Here is a 23,188-nt window from a genome sequence, read left to right on the forward strand (position 1 = left end):
AAATTTCATACAAATATAAAATCTTTTTAAAAATTTAATTTTGCAATTTGATTTTATCTTTTCAATTAGAATTAAAACTTTTTATATGTACTCTAATGATTAAAAATATTAAAGACACAAAGTTAAGAGTTTGAAAGAAATGGGAGACGAATTTGAAAGATGAAAAGCATAGATAAAAAAATGTATGGAAAATATAGTAGTACATTATTCAAAATCACTCTCAGAGATATAATATTCTGGGCAGAAAGGAAAAAAAACTTTTCAACTCATTAACTGTTTTTAGAAATTGGATTCATCTATTGAATCATTATCTAGTAATTAGTTTTCAATTTTTAAAACAATTCCTTTAAAATAAAATTATGAGAAATTCATATTATAAAGATGTGCATACTTGTGCATTATAAATAATTATTAGATTAGAAGCATATTACGAAATTAATTCTGTCTAGTTCAGTGACAATTATAAGTTAAATCCCTCTAAGTCACTAATTAAATGAAAGGTAAACTATAAAATTTTGAACAAATCATGCAAAAAAATAGAAAATGAAATACAGGATTACAAAGAGTGAACAGTTCATTTAAAGTAATAAAAATATATATTTTAAAACATTTTCATGCAGTGTAAATATTCTAAAACTAATTATTTTCAAAAAATATTTAAAGAACAACAATAAAAAATAATCAAAAGATAAGAAAGGGATCATTAGAGAAAAATTTACTAACTGTGAAAATGATTATTTATGCATGAATTAAATAATGTTCTTATAAAAGAGAGTTATAAAAATAGTAAATTGACCAATGGAACAGAAAAAAAATCAAAATTAACATATTTCAGTTTCAATGTAGAATTTGAAATTATAATGCATTTTTTAGTTCTATTTTAGTAAGTAGTACTTTAAAAATATCGTTAGTTCAATTTCTTTACTAATTTTTTCTCATATTTTTTTTCCATTACATTTTCTTAGATTTCTTTAAAAACTATATGATAAAAAAAAATTTAATATCAAAAAAATATGACACAAATCTTAAATACTTCAAATCTAACAGAAATGCATAGATTCTTGGATATGTTTACATACATCTACATCCTAATTTTATTTACTCCTGTTACACACAAGCAAGTAATAAATGATCTTGGACAAAATTTTTCTCATTGTACGTTAATTGTATTTTTCTTGTTTATATTTCATCTCAAGTATATTTCAAACTTTATTGGGAAAATATATAAATCATCATAATGCATAATATTTATCGAGACATGATTTATGCGTATTAGCATGATTTAAATTAAATAATATTTCCCTTTATCTCTCATTTTGAAACATTATTAGACTAAATATAATGAGATAACAACAATAATAAAAATAAATCTGCATACAGGAAGGAATATTTAAATTCTAAAAGAAAAATCATTCAATTCATGTGTATAAACATGATTCTTCAATTTTAGAAATAAATTATTTTTATGAATACAAACACGAATAAATAAAGCTAATTGAAGAAAAAAATTCTTGCAAGTAATTATATTATAAGCCGATACATTATATTTAAAAAAACATGTATTAATGTACAAGCAGATGGAATATTTTTCTTTATTCCTAAAAAATAGTCATTATTAAAACATCAATAGTCTTAGAAAATATCATTATTATCCTAAAATTTAAGGACAGAAAATTTAGTACTTAGTAGAAAACTTAAAAAAATCATTGGCCTTAATTCTGCTTCCATAAATAGTTATCGATAAATGAAAAGGAATAAAAACTTGAAGGTAGAACTTGATAAAAAGGAATAAAAACTCGATTTCTCTATTTAGAGGAAATTTTTAGGTACTAAATTGTAATATTTAGGATTTGAATAATTCTTGATACTTAATAATTCTTAGTGTATAGATTAGAAGTGTAACTTTTTTTAATTATATAAAAATTATTAGAATTGAATACAATGTATCTGAAACCTGATTTTTAACAATTAAAAACATTTAATTGTTTTCCTGCTACAGCCTGCTTATGCTATAAAATCAGCTAGAATTCTGAATTTTAAATTTATTTTAATTCAATAAAATACATGCGTTAATGCTTCATACTATAGCAATATAAGATCAAATTAAACACAAGTAACAAACAAACACAAATTTCACTTAAAGAAACGTTTATCCATTTTTTTTTCAAATTAGTGACTGCTAAAACTTACTTTATGGTATTTATAAAATTATAGCTATATTTAGAATTAAAACTCATGAAACAATTGAAATTTGCTGAATAAATTTAAAATATAATTATTGTATTTTAATTTAATTATGTTAAGCATTTACTTAAAATGTAAATGATTTTTCTGTATGATTTTCTATAATAAACAAAAGAAAATACTTATGATATGAATATTAGCAAACAACAATAAGAGATGACAAATAATGTTAAACCATAGAATTACATTAAAAAAATTTTTTAAAAACATTAAAAATATTTTAGTATATTTCTTGAAAAAGGATGCACACCTGCAGATGTAACTTCTTCCAAGTCAATATTATCAGCATTTTCATTTTGGTTGTTCATTGTATCACAATAAAAATTTGTCCATTTGGGACTTGATACAGCTGCTATCACAGCTCCCTATAATTAAAAAAAAATTATAAAATTTAGAATTTTCTCATATAGTTTTGAAGGGAGCCAATACATAGAATAGTATCTTGAATATCTAAGAAATAATGTTTTAACAAATAAATCATTATAACATTAAAATTTTAAAAAAAAAACAATATTTTTATCAGTAATAGTTCTTCTCCAAAAATATCAATACTAAATAATAGCCTATTAAATAATTCTTTTAACATCAAATGAAGCTAAAAATTCAAATTCTCAAAAGTTAATGAAAACAAAATCCAAAATAAAATGGAAAATTAAAATGAATCAATCAAAAAATATTTTGAAAACAAAAATGAAATAAGGAATACATTAAATGTAAAAGAGGTGAATTTATAAAAGGAGTCAATACTGAATGAAATGAATGAGTCAAAAATGAATGAGTACCCTTACTGAAAGATGGAACTTTAGCATGTTTTAAAAAATAATAAATGAAAAATTTATAATATTAAAATATATTTTAAAATAATGAAACTTAAGCACCATACAATACTATTTTTAATAGGAATATAATACATTCTAAGAATAACTAACCAATTTATATAAAAGATTTTTTTTTTAATAAAATGTATTTTTTAAGCAACAATAAAGCTGGTTGGCACAAATAACAATACACAAAAATATTTAGTAATAATAATTGCCTTTTATTATCTTAAATTATGTCAATAAACAGGTAAATACAAAATGTTACAATTTCTTTTTGGGAGTTACGTTATGTTTTAAAAAATTTTAGTAACAAAATTGTTGAAAGCAAAAATAAGCAAACAATAAATATAATATTGCAATTAATAGTTTGATATCACTTTATTAGCTAATAGTTTGAACAACTGAAAATTCAAATCAAACACAAATTCACTTTAAATTATAATTTTATACATGTTTGAGTGTGAAAAAAAAATTAATATTACCTTCAATTTTCTTCTAGCGTTAAATTTAGTAAGCTCTTCAACAGCTTCTTGTAAATGAACTTTTGGAGCACACAGTTCTCTATCCTGAAAAACAAGCATTTGCATTTTTACTCTATTTAATTTAAATTACCTTCATGGCTATTTGTGGGGACAAAATTACACAATCAAAATGTAACAAGAGTCTGCAAATGTAATGCAAACAAGAACTCTATGCCAAATGATGATACAAGTTTTAATCATTTTCCAATGTATATAAGCAGAATTTATAACCATTTTATCAGCAAACAGAATTTATCCCCTATTAAAATGTTGACCAATTTTGGACATAAACTAAAAGACACAAAATTAAAATGAAGAAAATATTGAACTCAAAAAAGTTTTTAAAAAAGCTGTACTTTATAAGTGGACTAAAAACAAAGAAAAAAATTTTTTAAATAGTATAACAAAACACTTAGGGCACAATACTTTGGTCAGATACTTCTGTCAGCATGTAAACCCAATTGCTCTTGCTTTTTAAAAATTAGGTAATAATTTTGTAGGCTCAATTTTTATTTTTTATTTATTTATTCATTTATTTTTTGAGATGGAACAAAACTTCATTTATTTTTTCCTTTATATAACATTTAAAAGAGGTGGTTATTTCTTTAAGAATCATGGTCATAAATAGTCTACTTGTGAAAATTGGTACAAAGTTTAGTTTCAGTTAGTTAAACACAGTTGTTATTCCAAAAACTTACATGACAAGAAGACATTTGTAATGCAAAAACAAAATAAAAAATCATGCACGGTTTGAAACAAAGCTTGTGTGGAAACTAGAATAATAAAATAAATCTTAAAAAAATATTTCAATAATAAAATAATCAATAACGAAAAAATATTTCAATAAATAAATAATAAAATAATTTTTTTAAAAAAATACTTCAATAAGCAGATTTTAGAAAAATTTTATTTTTTAAATATTAATTAAGCAAGAAGAAAATAATTATTTGACAAATATAAAATAATACAAACACAATACTACTTGCATTCGTCACAACTTCAGCATGTAGCATTTTAAATATTACAACACATACATACATAAAATATAAATCTAATTAGAAAATATCATACATAATAATTCAAGCAAGGCATAAAATGAATTAAAACACATTATGAAAAGATATGTTTTTATATAAATAAGAATAATCAAGTATAAATAAATATTATTAAAATAGAAAAAATATTAAAAAGCGAAAATGACATTTCAGACATGATTTAATTTTTTTAGGAGCACTATGTAAGTTATTAACAAAAATTGTCTCACACTTGGTTGTTACTGAGCAATTAAAGTCTATAAAATTTTAAAATCTCTCCTTTTTCCCATAAATTTATTAAGACACAATTTAAAAAATAAATAAATAGAAAATTTTCTATGAAATACATTATTTCTTTTTTAATGAATTTATCTTGATAGCAGATCAAACAATCAAAAACAATTTTTTGTTATTGCAAAACTAATACTGTTCAAATAAGGAAAAATATTTTGAGTAACTCATTTTTTGGTAATTTTATGTTACCATTGATTTTTCAGGAATTAAAATTAATTAAACTTCTATGGTAACAAAAAAATTTTAAGAAAGTGATATTTTTTATAAAAATAAAAATTCTATATTTACTTTAATCCACGGGTGTTCCAGAGCTTCATCTACAGTGATACGATCTTTTGGATTTAAAGCTAGCATTTTATTCAACAAATCTTTAGCGTGAGCTCCAATGACATCCCACTGTCGTCCAATCATCTATAATAGTTAACATTTTACCAAGGTTTAACACATAATAATATAGATATATGTATACAAACTGAGTATAAAATACTTTTGGAATCTACAAGCATTGATTACAGAAATAAATATTTTTATAACACAGAGAAGTCCTTCTCCAAAATCCACAGATATCATATCACTAAAAATTTTAATTTAAAAAAAAAAAATTACAATGAATTTTATTATTTCAAGCTTTATGTGCAAATATACTAAATTTCTACATAAGTTGTTTCAGTTAAAATAGATACATTATTTTAAATAGACCTTAAACATGAAATTTTGATTTATGTTTTATTATGTATGAATAACAAAAGGTTTCCAGACGTAGACACTTTTTGAGAGATCAATTATTTGTCAATCATTGAAAATGTAAAAAGCCAAAAATATTAAATAAAACTACATATTTATATGAAAATTAATAATAATATATAAAAATTAAAAATTAATTTAGGCATTCTTTCAAGAATTAAAGGGAAAATTTTTATTCATCAAATTGCTACTTTAAAAAAAAACTATGCTATGCTATATTTATTCAATTTCTAACCACACAACTGATTAAAATTATAATGAGTGATAAATACAAAAATAAGCAAGAGTATCATAGATTCAGAAAGAATATTAATACATTATATAATTAAACCTCTGCTATCATCAAATATTTTATACAATAATTATAAAATACCTAACTAAATTTAAAATGTACAATTGATTAACCCAGTAACTTTTCAATAAAATATAAAAATTAATATTAGTTATAATATTAAAGACCAAAAAATGTATGCAAACAAACATTTAATAAGATCCAAATCGGATTGCTAAAAAAATATATTCTTCCAGATCTGTGAAATATAGCGGGTGAGATAGTAAATCACACCCGAGCTATAAAATCATTTAGTGAGTTATTAAGCTTGTTTAATGTCTTGTAACAGAGAGATTTAACACTTTCACAAAAAACTTGCTTGTTCAAATATGTATACTAAACATAACCTAGTGACAAGAGTGCAATCTGCGCCCTCCCTAGAACTTGCTCAGAAAAAAAGTATATGGAACTTACAGAATACTACTTGGAAGTGCTAAATCTATCAATTAGCTTGATGCAATTCTGGCTTTAATGTTTGAGTGAATTATTCAATTTGACTAATTAATTAAAGAACATATTGAAATTCAACGTTGTGTAGTATGGTGGAAACTAATAAAACAAATCTAAATAAAAAAAACAACCATTTCTTTATTTCACATATAAAACGACACCTGTTTTTACAGGCACTGGGTTTTTACACAGATCGACTATAAATGAAGTAAAAAATGGCTTCAAAACCTTAATTAATAAGTCTGTATACATTTAGAGCAAATAGCGTAAGGGATAATAAGCACCAATTAGCTATATGGAAGCCACGACTGACAAGCAGATTTGATGCTCAACTTACTAGTTAGAGTGTATGTAATACGAAATAAAAACTATATATTGTCACGTTAAAGTGGCTTAATACAGATGACAATATGAGGTTTTAATGAGTTTATTAAAGTGAAGAAAGTACAAATGACGAGAACCAGTCGGCACTAAGAACTGCCTGTTTACAATGAAGGGATCGCTTATATACTAACAAAGAACGTTCTAGAAACTTCCTAGAAATAACTAAAGAGGAAATGATGTAAATTGCATGTACTAGAAGCTTCTGGAATGTTCATAGAATTAAATAAAAAAAATTGGGAAATAGAGTCCATGTCCCACATCGAACCTGGGACCTTCTGCTTTGTAAATTCGAATTATACCACTGAGCAACTGAGACTTAGACTGCTCGGCATTATAATATATGATATATCAAATGAAAATATCTTTATATACACTCAATATATATACAGTAGGGAACCGATTATCCAGAACGATCGGGACCATCGCTATTCCGGATGACTGATTTTTCCGGTTTTCTAAATCGCTACAAAAAGCCGTTTTTTTATTGTTAAACCCAACTAAAAAAATATATATATATATTTGGAAATATTCTTAAAAAGAAGAAAACACGATGAAGTAATACACTAATGATTATTTCCAAAGTGATGGTAAGGTAATCATCTTTAAAAAAAGAAAGAAAAATTCTAAAATCTTATGAGGAAAAAAACATTTTTTAAAAAAAAACGGAGGGAAAATTTATCGAATTTCGTTCCGTTTTTTTGGTTTTCCGGTTTTCTGATTTCCGGATAACGGGTTCTGTAATGTATATACTTATATATACTTCATATATACTTTATATATCTAATTATATACAAAATGGAAGACCAAACAGCACCTAACAAAAAGTATTTCACATAATCAAAACATTTATAATAAACAAGCCTTGCTATAACAACTGACAAAATACACAGTGACATTGCGACTTTAGTATAAAGATGGTAGTAAAATCTTCTAATAGGTAAAAAATTTACAATCAACCTGATATTTATTAATAGTATTTAAGTAATCAATTTGTTGTTATTTCTTACATTGACTTGGCCACTACAAATAGATTCATAAAGCCACTCCTTGGTTCCTAAGAATGGAAGAGTTCCTGTGAGCAACACATACAAAAGGACACCACAACTCCAAACATCAGCAGGTTTTCCATAAGGTCGCCTCAATACTATTTCAGGTGCCATGAAATGAGAAGTACCTATTCTCCCTGAAAGCAAGAAGTTTGAATAGTCAGAAGAGATAAAAACCTTGCAAATTAGAATGCGTATATATAATGTTAAAAATATAGAGAAAACAAGGGAAAATATATATGAAATTTTAATGCAGAAAAAGAAATTATTAAAAATTGTTTTTAAAGAAAATTCAAATTTAAAAATTTTTAAATTTAAAAAAAAGGAAAATATATAATCTTGTCATAAGGTCATATGATTGCATCCGAAAAATAATGCTTTCTAATAATGTATGAATATAGCCAAAGCAAAGCATACCAATAAGTGAGAGGAGCACCAAAAAAATTGAAGAGGGAATAGAACTTATAAAGCAAAAAATCTATAATCTTATCTAAACTATATTTTTTTTAAAAAGCTTTTCTTAATAATGTTTTCTTCTCCTTTAAAAATTTTTATGTCTTTTTCCTCGTTTTCTATATATTTTTAACTTATTTTATGAATTTGATGTACTTGCAGCTTATGCGCAGTAAATAAAACTTATTGTTTTTCTTACTAATTCCTTCATTAATCTCTCTTTTCTTTTATCCTTTTTGTCTTTATTATGCTATTACATTTATATATATATACAGTGGAACCCGCTTAAAAAGTTCCCTTTTAAGAAGTTTTCCCGCGTAAGAAGTTATTTTTAAAAAAAACCAATTACCATAATGTTAAATTTACTTTTATAAGAAGTTTTTTTCCCGTTTAAGAAGTTTCCACTCCTAATTTCAATTTTTTAAAATTTTATTTAAAATGTCTTATTTAGTTTTAACTTGCCCTTACAAACACATGTATGGGTACTGACCACTGACCTTCATCACTCCTTTGTTACAAAGAAAGGTGACTTATCAGGAACAGGTGTGAGCCAAGGAATGTGAACCTTTAGATGAACTATGAAACTGATAAGAATGTAGGGAATAGCTTTGTCATTGTGTCCACCTTAAATGAATAGCCTGGTGACTCACGAACTTCACTGCTGTCCACACCCATTCAATAACTGAAGAGAAAGATACATCTAAACATTTAGCAGCATTTCGTTGAAAATTTTCTTAGTGTAGGCGCTTATTTTATCTTAAAAATCATCGTAAAAAGTTTGATTTTTGTGGAAAATGTCCTGTAAAGGCATTAAGCGTAAAGCTCTATCTATTGATGACAAAGTAAAAATTTTAAATGCTGTTGACAGCTATCCTCAATTAACACGAGTTCAAATAGCAAAAAATTTAGATCTTCCTGTTACTACGTTAAATGGCATTATTGCTAAGAAAGACATCATCTTAAACTCTTCTTGTTCCGGTGCATCCCAGAAAGTAAAAAAAGTGAAGAAAGGAAAATACGAAAATATTGAAGAGAAACTGATGATATGGTTTAAACAAGCAAGATCCGCCAACATACCTGTCAACGGAACTCTTCTTAGAGGAAAAGCATTAGAGATTGCGGAGAAATTGAATGTTGATTTTACGCCTTCCAATGGATGGATTGATCGGATGAAAAACAGAGCTGGTCTAGTTTATAAAACAATTAAAGGAGATTGTAACAGCGTTGATTTACAAGAAGCTGAAGAATGGACAGCTAAATTACCTGAAATTATTTCAGGGTATCAACCAAAGAACATTTTTAACATGGATGAATGTGGACTGTTTTTCAATCTTTTACCAGATAAAACTTTTGCCTTTAAAGGTGAACCCTGTCATGGCGGAAAAAACAGTAAAGAACGTTTGACAATTTTAGTTGGGGCCAGTATGAATGGTATAGAAAAATTACCGATTTTAGTTATCGGTAAATCGAAAAAACCAAGATGCTTTCGAAATGTTAAGTCACTGCCTTGTGATTATGACAGTAATCAAAAATCCTGGATGACAATTAAAATTTTTGAAACGTATTTGAAAAAATTAGACAGTAAGATGCGAAAAGAAAAACGAAACATCATAATCTTCGTAGACAACTGCGCTGCTCATTCCAAGGAGAATAAGTACACTAACATCAAGTTGCAGTTCTTACCACCAAATTCTACTTCTGTTCTACAACCAATGGATCAGGGAGTTATTAAGGTATTTAAGCAGCATTATAAAATGCGACTTGTGAAACGGATGCTGGAAGGACTTGAAAATACTGGAGAGCTAAAAAAAGTCAATATGTTAGAAGCGATTGAGTTAATTGTATCAGCATGGGAATTAATAACACCATCTGCCATTGCTAACTGTTTTCGGAAAGCTGGATTCTCTGACGGAGATACAACTGAAGAATATCTCTTAGAAGCTGAATATGAAATATCAGATGAAGACGAAGAAACAAACGTAAATTTTGTTAATGATTGGAAGTCATTCAAAAATAAACTTAATTTCACAGCATCGTTTGAAGAATATGTATCCGTTGACGACGAAATTTTACCTTGTGATATGCTGACATTAGAGGATATTTGTGATGTTACAAATGATACAGAAGAATTCAGTGAAACTGAAGAAGATATTGCTAAACCACCTAGCTTTTCTGATGCCAGGAAAGGGCTGGATACTTTTAGGAAATTTATTTACACTTTTTAAAATGTACCCCCGGAAATGTTTAAATTTTTACAGCAGTTGGACAATTTTCACTTAAAGGTAGGTGAGAAAAGACAAAAACAAACCACTTTACACGATTTTTTCTCACAGAAATCTAGTCAATTATTGTAACAACGTATATTACATTGTATGAAACAAAAAATAAAGTAGGTTACTTTGTTTTTATTTATTAGCAATTTTTTTTCTAAATGAATATTAAAATTCAATATTTATTTCATTAGGCTGAGAATTTAATATAAGTTACACAATTTCAAATTTTTTAGTTTTTTATTAATGTGTTTTTAAGTTTCACCGTTTAATAAGTTTTCCCGTTTAATAAGTCGTTTCTTTCCACTCCCTTGAAAAACTTCTTAAACGGATTCTACTGTATATATACAGTATATATACAGTAGAATCCGTTTAAGAAGTTTTTCAAGGGAGTGGAAAGAAACGACTTATTAAACGGGAAAACTTATTAAACGGTGAAACTTAAAAACACATTAATAAAAAACTAAAAAATTTGAAATTGTGTAACTTATATTAAATTCTCAGCCTAATGAAATAAATATTGAATTTTAATATTCATTTAGAAAAAAAATTGCTAATAAATAAAAACAAAGTAACCTACTTTATTTTTTGTTTCATACAATGTAATATACGTTGTTACAATAATTGACTAGATTTCTGTGAGAAAAAATCGTGTAAAGTGGTTTGTTTTTGTCTTTTCTCACCTACCTTTAAGTGAAAATTGTCCAACTGCTGTAAAAATTTAAACATTTCCGGGGGTACATTTTAAAAAGTGTAAATAAATTTCCTAAAAGTATCCAGCCCTTTCCTGGCATCAGAAAAGCTAGGTGGTTTAGCAATATCTTCTTCAGTTTCACTGAATTCTTCTGTATCATTTGTAACATCACAAATATCCTCTAATGTCAGCATATCACAAGGTAAAATTTCGTCGTCAACGGATACATATTCTTCAAACGATGCTGTGAAATTAAGTTTATTTTTGAATGACTTCCAATCATTAACAAAATTTACGTTTGTTTCTTCGTCTTCATCTGATATTTCATATTCAGCTTCTAAGAGATATTCTTCAGTTGTATCTCCGTCAGAGAATCCAGCTTTCCGAAAACAGTTAGCAATGGCAGATGGTGTTATTAATTCCCATGCTGATACAATTAACTCAATCGCTTCTAACATATTGACTTTTTTTAGCTCTCCAGTATTTTCAAGTCCTTCCAGCATCCGTTTCACAAGTCGCATTTTATAATGCTGCTTAAATACCTTAATAACTCCCTGATCCATTGGTTGTAGAACAGAAGTAGAATTTGGTGGTAAGAACTGCAACTTGATGTTAGTGTACTTATTCTCCTTGGAATGAGCAGCGCAGTTGTCTACGAAGATTATGATGTTTCGTTTTTCTTTTCGCATCTTACTGTCTAATTTTTTCAAATACGTTTCAAAAATTTTAATTGTCATCCAGGATTTTTGATTACTGTCATAATCACAAGGCAGTGACTTAACATTTCGAAAGCATCTTGGTTTTTTCGATTTACCGATAACTAAAATCGGTAATTTTTCTATACCATTCATACTGGCCCCAACTAAAATTGTCAAACGTTCTTTACTGTTTTTTCCGCCATGACAGGGTTCACCTTTAAAGGCAAAAGTTTTATCTGGTAAAAGATTGAAAAACAGTCCACATTCATCCATGTTAAAAATGTTCTTTGGTTGATACCCTGAAATAATTTCAGGTAATTTAGCTGTCCATTCTTCAGCTTCTTGTAAATCAACGCTGTTACAATCTCCTTTAATTGTTTTATAAACTAGACCAGCTCTGTTTTTCATCCGATCAATCCATCCATTGGAAGGCGTAAAATCAACATTCAATTTCTCCGCAATCTCTAATGCTTTTCCTCTAAGAAGAGTTCCGTTGACAGGTATGTTGGCGGATCTTGCTTGTTTAAACCATATCATCAGTTTCTCTTCAATATTTTCGTATTTTCCTTTCTTCACTTTTTTTACTTTCTGGGATGCACCGGAACAAGAAGAGTTTAAGATGATGTCTTTCTTAGCAATAATGCCATTTAACGTAGTAACAGGAAGATCTAAATTTTTTGCTATTTGAACTCGTGTTAATTGAGGATAGCTGTCAACAGCATTTAAAATTTTTACTTTGTCATCAATAGATAGAGCTTTACGCTTAATGCCTTTACAGGACATTTTCCACAAAAATCAAACTTTTTACGATGATTTTTAAGATAAAATAAGCGCCTACACTAAGAAAATTTTCAACGAAATGCTGCTAAATGTTTAGATGTATCTTTCTCTTCAGTTATTGAATGGGTGTGGACAGCAGTGAAGTTCGTGAGTCACCAGGCTATTCATTTAAGGTGGACACAATGACAAAGCTATTCCCTACATTCTTATCAGTTTCATAGTTCATCTAAAGGTTCACATTCCTTGGCTCACACCTGTTCCTGATAAGTCACCTTTCTTTGTAACAAAGGAGTGATGAAGGTCAGTGGTCAGTACCCATACATGTGTTTGTAAGGGCAAGTTAAAACTAAATAAGACATTTTAAATAAAATTTTAAAAAATTGAAATTAGGAGTGGAAACTTCTTAAACGGGAAAAAAACTTCTTATAAAAGTAAATTTAACATTATGGTAATTGGTTTTTTTTAAAAATAACTTCTTACGCGGGAAAACTTCTTAAAAGGGAACTTTTTAAGCGGGTTCCACTGTATATATATATATATATATATATATATATTATAACCACCATATAATTATATATATTATATATATATTATAACACCATATAATTTTTTTTTCTTGAAAATTGATAAAAGGCATTTTTTAATTCTTTTTCAATAATTAAAAGCACAAAAAATGGTCACATTAACATGCATTCAATAGAAACACATGCTACAAACGCTTCAAAAATAATAAAGTAAAAACGTATTCTTTTATTTGGGAAGCTTCAAACACATAAAAGTTGAAGTTGCATAAGTTTTAAACATTTATAATATCATAAAAGAACAGTTCAAAAAAATGGAAAAGAACAGATCTAAAAGAAAAAGATTTCAAACAATTTCTAGACTATTTATTACATAAATTAGTTTTTAAATAATAGCTGAAGCTCATTGCTTTCAGTTAAAAATGCCTATAAATTTTTTATTAGAAATAAGAAATTAAAAAATCTAAATTATAAACCTTAAATAAGGTTTTAAGAAATTTATTGCACATTTAAAAAAAAGCATAAGTGATAAATTTTTAAAAAAATCTATTAAAAATAGTAAGAGTAAAGTAACAATTAAAAAACATGAAAAAAAAGTGTTAATATCAGCAGAAGTATAAAATAAAATTAACAGCCACCTTTTATAGAGACCATAAAAAGGAAGAAATCAATAAAAACAAAAACACATAAAATTCAAAAGTGGAAAACATAGTCACATATGATGTTATGCATTCACCAAAAACTTAAAACCATTTCACCATAATGAACAAATTGATAAAAAATAACACATTTAAAAGTATCTTTTAAGTATGAAAAGAAAAGATAAAGGCTATAGCCATGTAGGATTTTAAATTAAAGAAAAACATTTTGCAATACTCATAAATTAAAAAAGTAAAATCTATGCTTACCAAGCTCATCACACTTCAAGTAAAATCGACCATTCGTACCGATATTTGAGCGATATTCATGAACATTATTCTCTGTAGAAGAAGAAATAAAAAAAAGGAAAACATGCTATTTCATCTCATGCAATAAAAGTGACATGCAACAAAATAAGGAATGGAAATTTACAATAACACTTAAACATCAGACACAAGCCACAATAAAATGAAATGCATAATTCGAGATTTCAGGAAAAAAATAGTTTATTTTTTAAACACTGAATGTTATAGGGGGAAAAAATTTAAAGGTGAGAACAAAAAATTTTAAAAAAATTGCCAAAAGGTACTTTTTCAAAAAAAGGTTGAAAGATTATGGTGTGTACTAGTACTTACTATGTTAAAAATAATAATAATAATAAACTATTATGTATTTTTTTATGCAGAAATCAAAACCTCTCAGTTTTAAATCTGACTATTTTCCATATTATGCCTGTGTTGCAATTTAAAACTGGTTTTAACTGGATATGAAAGAAGAACATACAGCAAAATGTAGAAAAAAAGAATGCATAGCTGGTAAATTCAGCGCAATTGATTTTGAGTTGCAATGTTTGGAGTTTTACAATAAAGTTTTCTACATAGTTTTTAAATAAATTTCGACGGCTGGCATATGACAAGAAAATTTTCTTGTGGTCTAGAATTTTATGAGCATTGTGGTAAAATATCTCAAAATTAAGTAGAATATTTGATGGAGGAAGATAATACGGACAAAAAAATTTATTAGAGAAACAAAACTAATAGATTATCCTAAATTGTTGATGAAAAAGTTTTCAATCCTTCAATCCTTTAACCTTTTTAATCCTTTAAGAATCACATACCTATGCAATATTTTTATATGCATTTTTCTCCTACAGTCTTGTTATAAGAGAAGAAAACTAATTAAGGGAAGAAACTTTCCTCCAAATTTGTGCAATCCTCCGAGGGTTAAAATAGAGTAATTCTAATCATGAATTTATATAAAGATAAAGTGATTTAAAATAATTACTAAGCTAGTTTGTTCAAGGTAAATTTATAATTAATTAATTATAGTATTATTTACCATCAGAATAAACTTTAAATTATTGAAGCTTATAGATCATTACAAAATGTATCAAAAATAAATTCAAATAAAATAAAAAAAAGAATGGAAAAAAATCAAACATTAAATAAACCATACTTTTCATTCATCAAGATTTCCCCACTCAACTTTATATCAAAAATACATAATAAAATGCAATTTAATATTTTAAAAACTACAAAAGAAGTTTTAATAAAGTTTATTCACAAAAAAAATTAAATGTTCAGTGAAAGTGTTTAAGAATTTCTTTTCAAAAACTTAAATCTTATTCCTAGATATTTAACATTGGAACAATTTGATATAAAGATAGTGTTTACTTTATTAAAATTGGATTTAGAGCAATGGAAATGTTTTTTGAAGTAAGAAAAACTATGTAGTAGCTATTAAAAACGGAAACAAACTCATTTCAAGTCTAAGAACTTATTTTAAAAAAAGTTATAAATTGTTTTTAAAAAAAATTTAAAATATCAAGAGAAAAATTTCAAAATAAAAATATTGGCATTTGTATTCATAAATTTAAAAAATCTTTGATACTGACAAAGATATAAATAAATCTTTATTCAGATGAGAAAGTAATAATTCATAGTTTTTACTTTTGTAAAAATTAAATAAATCAAATAAATGAATAACTAACACCATTTAAATAAGTAATATTACGAAGTAATTCTTATTGAAATATGCTATTTATTAAAGTAATTTACATAAAATAAACAAATATATTAGTAAAATTTTTAAAATTCATGAATAAAAAAAAATATTTCAAAATAAATTAAAAGATTGTATACATATTATTTTTAGAGGATATTTCTATCAGGTGACAAGTTTATCAAATATATAGTGCTGCCATCTATAAAATTCTTTTTAAGATAATTTTTCCATATTCATATCGTTTGCTCTTTAGTTAATAAATAAGAGCTTCAATTCTTATTAATTAAAATATTAAAAAATACCAGCTTAATAAAAAAGTTTAAATAAAATATCTTTTTTTCCTTTCAATAATTTTAACGAAATCCTTTATTTAACTACCTAAAGTGACAAAATTGAAACGTAATAGTCTAAAAGTGCTGCCATCTCACAAAGACAAAGAAAACTAAAATATCAATTAATAAAAGAAAAAAAATATTTACCCCCTCCTGTTATAGATTTATCACCTTTGATTTTGACAGCAGAACCAAATCCACCAAGTTTTACAGGTGCAGAATTTTCAACAGTGGCTAAAAGTATACTTTGAGGTTTTATATCCCTATGAATGATATCATTTTCATGGCAGTATCTTACAGCTTCTAAGACTTGCCTCATATAGTGACTGGAATAATAATAAATAATTAAAAAATTAATAACATTTTAGTACACTGATATAAAATCATAAAATTTTTTTCTTATATTATCACATTGTATGCTTTTTTTCTTTCAAGGAAAAAGTTTGTTATTTTGAAATACACATTTAATACAGCAATAAGGAATAAAGAAGAACCAATTAAACTGAAGAAAAGGTAAAAATTTACTTGTTTAAATTCGTTAATGTTTAAAAACATTAATCGGTAGAAATGTCGTAATAATTTATCTTTATTTCACTTTATATTACTTTTTCTTAATTTTTTTTCTCTCTCTTTGAAAACAAAAGAAATTTTGATTAAAAAAAACCTGTACTGTATTTTCCTCTAAATTTTAAATATCTTCTAGTAAATTTGTATTTGAGAAATCCAATTATCAAAAAAAAAAAAGGAAAAAAGGTTAAGTTGCAAATTTTAAAAAAAGGAACACATAATAAATTTAAAAAAAAATTATTACTGATTTTTTATTTTTTTTATTTATGTATTTTCCATATTATTTCTTTATTTTTTATTTTACTTATTCAATTTATATTAGCTGAAATATGAATGAGAAAATTCGTCATGAAAGATTTTGGATTTAAAAGTTTTAGTTCATCAATCCATGAAAGCAAAAAGGTAATAAAAGAATCACATTTTAAGAAAAATTCTCACAATTTTTTTTAGGAATTATTTTACCATAAATACAATATAAAGATAACAAGAAAAAATAAATAAATATAATTTTTGATTTAAAATAATAATTCTAATGCCGATAATTATTTTGAGTTTCAATACAAATAATTTCCAAGCATAATTTGCTTTCAATGATTGCAAAAGAAAAGAACTAAATTTTGTAAAGTTGAATTTTTAACTTTATGAAAAAGAAAAAACTACGATTTACCTCGATACAGCCTCGCTGTAAACAAAACCAGAATGAGCTCGTTTAACTATTTCATGACATAAATCAGCCCCTTCCATGCTAGAAGAAAAGCAAAGATTAAAGAGTTATTTAAATCTATGGAAAGCTGAAAATAAAGCATATAAACATACCACAAACTTCGGCGTTGTTCGATAAGTAATTTCGTTCTTTTCTTTTGAAAATGAAAAACGATTTCCTTACAGTGAATAAATATTTTAATGAAATATATATAGCTCATTCTTAACCAATGCCCTTTGCCATCTTTCTGGTAGTAGCATGATTCTTAGCTCATAAAAATTTGTTCTTTCCCTTCAAAAAAACTGATCCAGCTGATTTTTGACTACCTCATTTGAAGTAAAGGTATATCAGGAGATACCTTTGACACCGAGGAAGATTCTTGTTTATGGAACTGAAATTACAGTATTTCCATTTATGCACTTTCATTTGCGCTTTAATCACGTTGCTTTTTTATTTAGCCTACATAGACCCTATCCTATGTAGGATAAAAGTATTATCGTCTAAATATTTTTGAAGAGTTTAATGTCTGATTTCGTAACTTAAAATATCGTCTGCACTTATTAATTAGTATATTTGAGGTCACCCCCTCGATCCATTAAAATTGATTTCTAGAACGTGAAGATTCGATCAGTAGATCAAAAATTCAAGGTAGTCCGTTTTTTTTTTTTTTTATTTTTTTTTTGTTTTTTTTCCCGCATTGTACAATAATATTAATATAACGCATTTTATTATTACGAGTAGATAGAAGAAATAGTTCAATGATTTTTATTTCACGTTTCTAATTTTTTTTTATGTTTTCTTTTATACTAACCAAACACGGGATTATTACACGAAAAACTTTTAAATACGATTTATTCTTTGTATAAATGTTATCAATAATTCAATGCAAAATTTATTAAGCGTAACTTAGTATCTTCAGGCGATTTGTTTAAAGTTTATATTGACGAAACCTACACGAAAATCTTTTCATTCATAAACGAAAAAAAAATATTTACAATCACTATACAACATTTTAAGTGCCTTTTAGAAAAGCATTTGTATATAATTTTAACCTTATAAGAATTTTTCGTGCTTCACATATTTAGGATCGATTATTGTTGAAGTAATGAAACCAAAATAATGCTTCTAGCGAAATAAATAGAAGTTTTTTTTTTTTTCATAAATATTTTTGTTATGTATTGTCTATAAAATTTGTACGTGCATTAAAAGTTGTTTTATCTTTATTCATTTCACTTAGTTTGATTTCTACGTTGCTGTTTTTCTCTAATTCCGAATCTCAGAATCTGAATAGAAAATTTTTCTACAACTTAATAACTTTATATCTATAATAACTAATTTTATTCGACTTGAAGAAATTAAAAACATGACTATTCATTATTTTATGAGTTCTTATAACTGTGTACATAAATAATAAAATATAATACATAATACTTTGGTACATACAGCTTGTTCTGTAAACACTCTTCTTAATATATACATTATAGAATTTATGCCAAAAAGGAATAATTAAAATATCTACACATTAGAGGGCATAAATTAATATTTAAGCAAGAACGAAATAAAAAAAATACTAACGAAAACTTCTTAATTAACTTTCGGAAACAGTTTTAAAAATTCAAAAAGCTAAACTGAATAAAGTTCGACCATTTTAACTAGTGCACACAATTATCTTTCTTTTATAGACTTATTAAAAGAAAAATAAATAAATGTTTAATGATTCAGAAAATAACATTGCTCTGTCAGAGTGAAATTATTCAGAATTATAATTAAATCCTCTTGAAATTCGGTTATCACTACACTATCATCAATAAATCAGACTTCCCAATCTTTCTTAGAACAAGCCTTTCAAATGCGATACGCTGGCTAATTTAGCGATAAATTGACATCTATCAATTAGTCCACAACCTCTGTCTTTGGCATAATATTATATACTGTGACAATGTCATGTAACGTAAAAAAATTTCTTCACAATTCAAACGATTCATAATCCTGTAATTTTATATTAACCGAATGATTAAAAGGGATAAAATTGAAATAATATTATTAATAAAAGAGTAATAAATACGTGCAATAAATACTAAAATTTACTTAAAAGGTACGGGATTCGAGCCTCTGTTTGAATTTTTTTTTTTTTTTCACTGTTTTAAAAACGCACTTTTTCGCAATAAAAATGAAAAGCATTCTATAAATTAAATATAAATGCTGACCAGTAATATACGTACGCTACAAAACTAAAAAGTTTGAGTAAAAAAAAAATATTTTTTGCCATAAGACACATTTTAATCGTTTTGAAACAGTTTGACCTCGAAATAAGGCACGACTATTTAAAAAAAGGTTAAATAACGAGTTGCCTTAATTTCAGGCAAGAAATAATTTTAGTAGAAAAAATACGGGTTATTTTATAAAAATTGAATGAATATTCGTAAAAATGTGTTGTTTTTTTATTGATTCATAAAGTATCTATAGGATTATGTATGGAATAGCTTAAAGGCTAAATAGGTCAAACAGTTTTTCTGGCCCATATGAGCTTTCTTGTTGAAATTCTCAATCATCTTTTTCCATAAATGTGACTGAATTTCATTCATACAGCGCTCGATTTCGTTCACTTGTAGTCGTGTGCTTATTATCATAAATACAAAACTTCAAAATCAAAATCCGACAGCATTAAATTGGTTGATCTGGGTAGCCAATTCTGATCACCAAAATGCGTAATAACTAGTTCAGAAAATGACAAAACAACGCTTTAAACAATGCTCATTAATGAAAACGTGTCGTTCTTTCATATACTAAACGATAACTCTATTTTTAATAACCTGAACTATCAGCTGTCAATCTTTTTTTTTTATTATTGGCAACATTTTAAAACTCAAATGGCGGAAAATTCGAATCCAAAATAATAATTATAACCAAGAGTATATTAAGATAACTGAAGACCTTAAATTTGATTCTAACGATATGAAAAGCTTAAGCACAAGCTGAGTTTTAAAAAAATCGATTATCTTTTGAAGCTTAGAGGTGGTTACCAAATACAAGCACTGTGAAAATAACAGATTTTAAAAAGTGAAAAATGAAGATAAAGAGTACCTCGGTACTCCAGAAGTTAAAATTCACTGCAATTATGTGAATTGCAGAATACATCAGCTATCACCTTTATTGACTACCGTCAGCTCATTCATATTGCAATAATCGCTAACAGAGACCGGAAATTAACTTCAAAAAGCATGCGTTGCCAAGTGCATAAAGGTCCATAAATCAAACACTGCAATTTATCAACATTCAAGCAGCAATTAATCTATGTTGATTAACGGTAGCTAAGAATTACGACAGTACAATATATGATCATTAGGTAAATGAGTATATCTTTAGTTGATGGGGTTATTAATAGTAATTAAGACAGAATATAAATGCATGGCATATAATGAAGTCCAATAAAAAGAACAAGATCATGCTTTTGATTGAAAATATACAACTAAATCTGAATGAAGCAATTTTAAATTTGAATTGTGTAGCAACAATTAAATATACGAATTTCAAGAGGGATCGAGAAATATTTGAGATAGTTTTAGGGGCTGATACAATGATTGAAATTTTGGTGTACGTTTAAATACAATTTCGTTCAAATTTACAGCCCGATAAGAGCTGTAAATTTGCTGAATAGTATAACTGTACTTCTTAATCTTGATTACATGATATTATGGTTTAACTTGAACAGAAACGGGATTAAATTAACACCTTACAAAAGTTGTACGTAATACAATTCAAGGTACAGATATTATGATTCCATATTTAACCAATTTTTTGCGAGAGTTAAAAAACAATTGTTTTAGAAAACAATAAATACGTAAATAAATACAAAACAATCATAAAAAATTCTATATAATTGCTGCTAGCGTGACTGTCCGAAAACTCATTGTGATTGGCAGAAATTCCAATTTTGATATTTTCCGTTTCTAAAATTCAGTTTCAGAAAAACCAATACAACGATGAATCACTGTGATGCCATTACATATTTCCTAGCTTTTAAATTTCCATTATTTCATAAATTTAATAATTTTTAATCTCTTTTTAAATAAATAAATTCGCTATTTTAATTTTAAAAAGAGCGAATGCAATTATTTCTATTCTTAATAAATGTAACAGCTAACTTTTTTACTTCAATGCAAGTGTATAACTAATTATTATTCAATGGCACAACAACTGAGCATCAAAATCTATCTTAACCCTTTTTTCTACCACATTAAACATTAGCACATACGTTAGTAGGTTTACTTTTATTTTTAACAAACTTTTTGGCCTTAAATTTTTAGCCAAATTATTTAAACATTAGCATGAGATTCGTGGAGTTGGCTGAATTGGCTTAGGTTTTGGCTGTGTCTTTTTCGATATCGCGCCTATAATGGATCTCTCGTGTACTCGAAAAGCATTCATTAAACACTTTTTTAATTTAGCTTTCGATTAGGCAGGTCTTGGGGGATTTATCCATAGCCTCCGAGAAATAAGGTTATTGAGATCACCAAGGTCTTTTAATGACGTCACAAACAATAATTTTAAATGAGTATGTGGCGTAACTACCACTACGATTATTAAATATCAAATCACTAGTATATAAGACATGCTAACTTGATTCAATCTTGAGGTACTTTTTGATAGATAAAGGTTGGCATTGTCTAATGGTCATTCCCCACATTAGTGATTTGCGAACAAGATATGATCACGCCTGCTTCGATGGATGGTCCACAGTGAAGAGTTGACTTGCTAATTGTGACTGCGTCATCGTCCTCCTCACGCTGTTGCTTCTCAGTCTCATTTACACACAACTAGTTTCTGCACACACTCGACTACTAATAGCAACACAGGAGTGATCACACACACAACCATGAACTCAATATAGCTCTCATGGCTAAAGCTCAAAATCTGGTGACCTTAAACCAGCTCTCCCGGTCTTTCACAAATACAGCAACTAGTGGTATCAGTTCATCGAATTCTATCCCTGATAAAATTCTGGTGGGGAAGTATTGTGGCGTAACTACCACTACGATTATTAAACTTCAATTCACTCGTATATAAGACTTGATAACTTGATTTAATCTTGAGGTACCTTTTGATAGATAAAGGTTGGCATTGTCTAATAGTCTTTCCCCACAAGTAGTCGCAAATTTTAAATATTTATCATTGAACAATGAACAATAGCTTCGTTTGTAAGTTGGCTATACTATTTTTTATATCTATTATTATATAAGTTTTAAGCACACCATATTATAGGACTGAAATCAAAAGGTAGTAAAAAAAATGGGAATAAAGTTTTAGTTAACAAATTCCCCAAAAATGAGTTAATACAAAAATAGATACATTCAATTGGACTCGACTTTTATGAAGTAGCAGCTAATAGCCGAGTAAGTGTTATTTATAATTTTCTTTTAAATATTCGTATTTACAGACTTAATAATAAGCTTCTTAATTACATTTTAAAAAAAAGGAAGCGTATAAAAGAATTATAATGTTTTGGGTATTGTTTATTGTTAGCGGATACTATATCATAAAATTAACAAAACTTTTGTAAAAGCTTTGGTCGTATAATAAACCAAATTTAAACATAATATGTTCGTGCAAATATTTATTAATTTGGACTAAACATAAGACTATCCTCAAAAATAAATT

The 23,188-nt window shown here is 26.6% G+C and overlaps 1 protein-coding gene across 1 annotated transcript in view; it reads right to left on the reverse strand.

Moving 5' to 3' along the window:
- The window catches only part of LOC107447019 (peripheral plasma membrane protein CASK), a 622,119-nt gene that overhangs the window by 517,126 nt on the left and 81,805 nt on the right, over positions 1-23,188 (reverse strand). The window contains 7 exon segments of the mRNA XM_071178929.2: positions 2,495-2,609; positions 3,548-3,631; positions 5,203-5,325; positions 7,831-8,006; positions 14,194-14,265; positions 16,408-16,586; positions 17,495-17,572. Of these exon segments, the coding sequence (XP_071035030.2) occupies positions 2,495-2,609; positions 3,548-3,631; positions 5,203-5,325; positions 7,831-8,006; positions 14,194-14,265; positions 16,408-16,586; positions 17,495-17,572 (827 nt within the window).

This window comes from Parasteatoda tepidariorum, chromosome 3, assembly GCF_982258835.1.
Source record: "Parasteatoda tepidariorum strain Cologne lab strain chromosome 3, Ptep-v5.0, whole genome shotgun sequence".
Lineage (NCBI taxonomy): Eukaryota > Metazoa > Arthropoda > Arachnida > Araneae > Theridiidae > Parasteatoda > Parasteatoda tepidariorum.